Source organism: Lathamus discolor, chromosome 4 (assembly GCF_037157495.1).
Source record: "Lathamus discolor isolate bLatDis1 chromosome 4, bLatDis1.hap1, whole genome shotgun sequence".
Classification (NCBI taxonomy): Eukaryota; Metazoa; Chordata; class Aves; order Psittaciformes; family Psittacidae; genus Lathamus; species Lathamus discolor.
In genome coordinates this window covers 79,074,159-79,077,217 of record NC_088887.1, presented here as the reverse complement: position 1 = coordinate 79,077,217, position 3,059 = coordinate 79,074,159, and the positions used below count along the sequence as shown (strand labels likewise).

The window sequence follows — 3,059 nt, the reverse complement described above, 5'->3', positions numbered from 1 at the left end:
TGTTGAGGAATATTTCAATAACCAATCTTCCACAGTTCAAACACACAAAGATTCATGTTTAACTTGGGGTTAAACAGTTCATGTTTAACTTGGGGTAAGACATATTGCCTGCACATAACCCCATGGCTTCCCACAGTGATCCCTGAGTTTTTTTTTTGCTAGGATTACTGCTGTGCTTAAGTTCTGACTGTTGACATGTTATTATAAGGCACTTTTATTTACAATGGTTCCAACTTAAAATAGAATTACAGATATTCAGCCCCAGCCCGAAGTAGTATCACTTCATGTTTGCTGCTCCAGGACTTCCAGGTAGTCAGGCTCAGCATGTAAATTAGCTTTGAGTTCAAAATACTCATTTTTAGTTTGTTCTAAAATAACCTTTCTTGGCCTGGAGTACATGAGTGTCTCCATTAGCTTCAGCTCTTCATGTGTTCCAGGATAATGAACTTCCATGTCAGGCTGGAACTGGACAATATTTTTTCTTAGATACTCTGTGATCCCTAGTTGCTGAAGTTCTCTCTCTTTTTCAAGAATGTTTCTATACAAGCAGCTGGCATCCTGAAAAGAAAGAAACTCTGCAGACTGATCTGTAGCCTTATATTTGATATTTGAAGCTGTAAGAGGTGAACTCTTCTCTCTTTCCAGGAGACTTCGGCAGAGATGTTTGGAATCATTAGCTTCCTTCTCACTTCCCTCCTCCTGTTCAGCATGCTTGGGGCTGAAGGATGGGGCGCGGTAGACCTGAACCATGGGAGTAACCATATGCTGTTCATAAAGAGTTGCAGATGGGCGCTCCGTTGTGTGGTGCGTTGTCTTGTGCCCATACATGCTATACTGGAGGTGAACAGGGCTACTATCCCTCATTTGGTCATCCGCTTGTTTCTTTTTGCATCTTCGTCGCCGATGAAGAACAAGAACAACTATTCCTGCTGCACAAAATACAATAGTTATAAACACAATTAGAAGTCCTAATATTAGAACAGAAAGTGGGACAGCATCTGTAAGGGACCTCAAGATGGTGTCTGCAGTGTTGGTAGCAGTAGTAGAAGTTGTCACAACTACAAAACTGGCATGAGTTGGTAAAGCAGGGCTGTTTATTAAACCTGGACACAAGACTTCACTGTTCAGGGATTTCAGCTCTTTTTTTGCTAGGTGTCCTGGAGATTTACAAAAAATATCACCCATCATTGTATTCTTACTCAGTTTTTGTATCCATTTTTGCAACGCAACAGAATCACAGGTACAGTCCCAGGGGTTGTCTTCGAGTTCAATTTGTACCAGCATATCCAGTTCATCCAAGACATTGCTCACAGGCAAATGAGAAAATTGGTTTGTTTTCAGATTTAATCTGGTAAGTGGAACACCTGAAAAGATATGGGGTGGCAAAGCCTGCAGAAGGTTGTTATTTAAATAAAGGACCTTAAGTTTTGGCATTACATTAAATGTCCCTGGCAAAACTTCATTGATGGCATTATATTCAAGGTACAAGTATTCAAGGTGCTGCAGGCCAAGGAAGATATTTTGACTCAGCTTTGTAAGATGATTACCATTGAGATATAATTTCTGCAGCCTAGTCAGATTTGTGAAAGATCCTTCCTCTAGGATTTCAATGCGATTGTTCCCCAGGTGAAGCATTTCCAGGCTGGCGTAGTCCACAAGATCTGATTTCACTAATGTCTGAATAATGTTTCCAGCTAGAATAAGCTTTTTAGGATTTGGAGGAGGGGGTCCTAAATCAGACAAGCTTTCAATATTTCGCTCCTGGCAGTGCATGAGAACTCCTGAGAGCATATGGCTGGTGCAGTGACAGGGGACAGGACAGTAGATTCCTGGAAACTCAGTAGTAGGCTTTGAAGTATGAAGCACTAAACTTGGTTCTTTAGTAGGAGCTTTCAGGATAGGAATCACCTTAGTTGATAGGTGACTATCACTGATAGAGGTGGTTACAACCAAGGGCAGTGACCCTGAAGGATCTTCAAGTTCATTGGCAGGATGAGTAGGACAAAGTGATTCTTTTTTCAATCGAGTTAAGATGCTACCTTTGATACCTGCAGGACTATCGCATACAATGTCACCTATAATTGACTGAGGAGGCATGTTTTCTAGCCATATTTTCAGCTGCAGCAAATCACAGTTACAGGCCCATTTATTGTCTTCCAACTGAAGGTCTAGTATTCTACCAATGTGTTCCAAAAAGCCAACATAGGGCAGTGTCTGTAATTGGTTTCCACGAAGGTCTAAATGGGTCAATGGCACAAAACGAAATATGTTTGGAGGAAGATACTCAATGGCATTATCATTCAAAATAAGCACTTTAAGCCTGTTGAGCTTGCTGAAGGCACTTGCTTCAATCACTGTGATGAAATTATTGTCTACTTGAAGAAACTCCAGATTTTCCAGTCCATTAAACATATCTTCTTTAAGTGTTTCTAAAGAATTGTGATTGATATGAAGTTGCTTAAGAAGGCTGAGACCACTGAAAGCCCCAGGCTCAATATCTGCAATATTGTTAAAACCAAGATGTAGAGAGATAGCATTAACAAGGCCAGCAAAATCATTCACATGTAACATAGTCAAGCCATTGTTTAACAGATTAAGATGGAAAGGCCGTGATGGTGGGACATTTATTTCTGATACCATTTTGATGCCTCTTTCTTCACAGTTTATAATCATGGTATCATCCTTTTCTTCACAAGAACACAAACTCTGACAAGATCCTCTGACTGAAGAAAAAGAAGGCTGTGAGTGGAAAGGATCAGATGCAACGACAACTGAATATAGAATAAAAATCCAGAACTTCATGATGCCCAGCAGATTCTATAAAATAAAATAAATAAAAAAAAAAAAAAGGAAGAAAAAGGAAAAGTAATCGGGCAATGGTTTCACAGGGTTGATTTTTATTTTTATTTCTGGGATGTAGAGGAGCAATAACAATTCCTCATAATTCTCACTAAGCTACCTCACTTTGCAAAGAATACTATATCATGCAAATCATTTGAATTATTTTCTAAAGAGAGAAAAATATAATGTACTAAATCAATAAACAATAATAATGGGAG

At 39.3% G+C, this 3,059-nt stretch overlaps 1 protein-coding gene across 1 annotated transcript; it reads right to left on the bottom strand.

Annotated features, from left to right (window-relative positions):
* Positions 1 to 282: 282 nt before the first annotated feature.
* On the bottom strand, positions 283 to 2,802 carry SLITRK6 (SLIT and NTRK like family member 6). Its single transcript, XM_065675800.1, has one exon. It carries the CDS (start codon positions 2,800 to 2,802, stop codon positions 283 to 285), a length of 2,520 nt encoding a protein of 839 aa, XP_065531872.1.
* Positions 2,803 to 3,059: the final 257 nt, after the last annotated feature.

What these genes read in the sequence shown, in the direction of transcription:
- SLITRK6 (XM_065675800.1), bottom strand. Translation starts at nt 2,802, where the DNA reads ATGAAGTTCTGGATTTTTATTCTATATTCAGTTGTCGTTGCATCTGAT.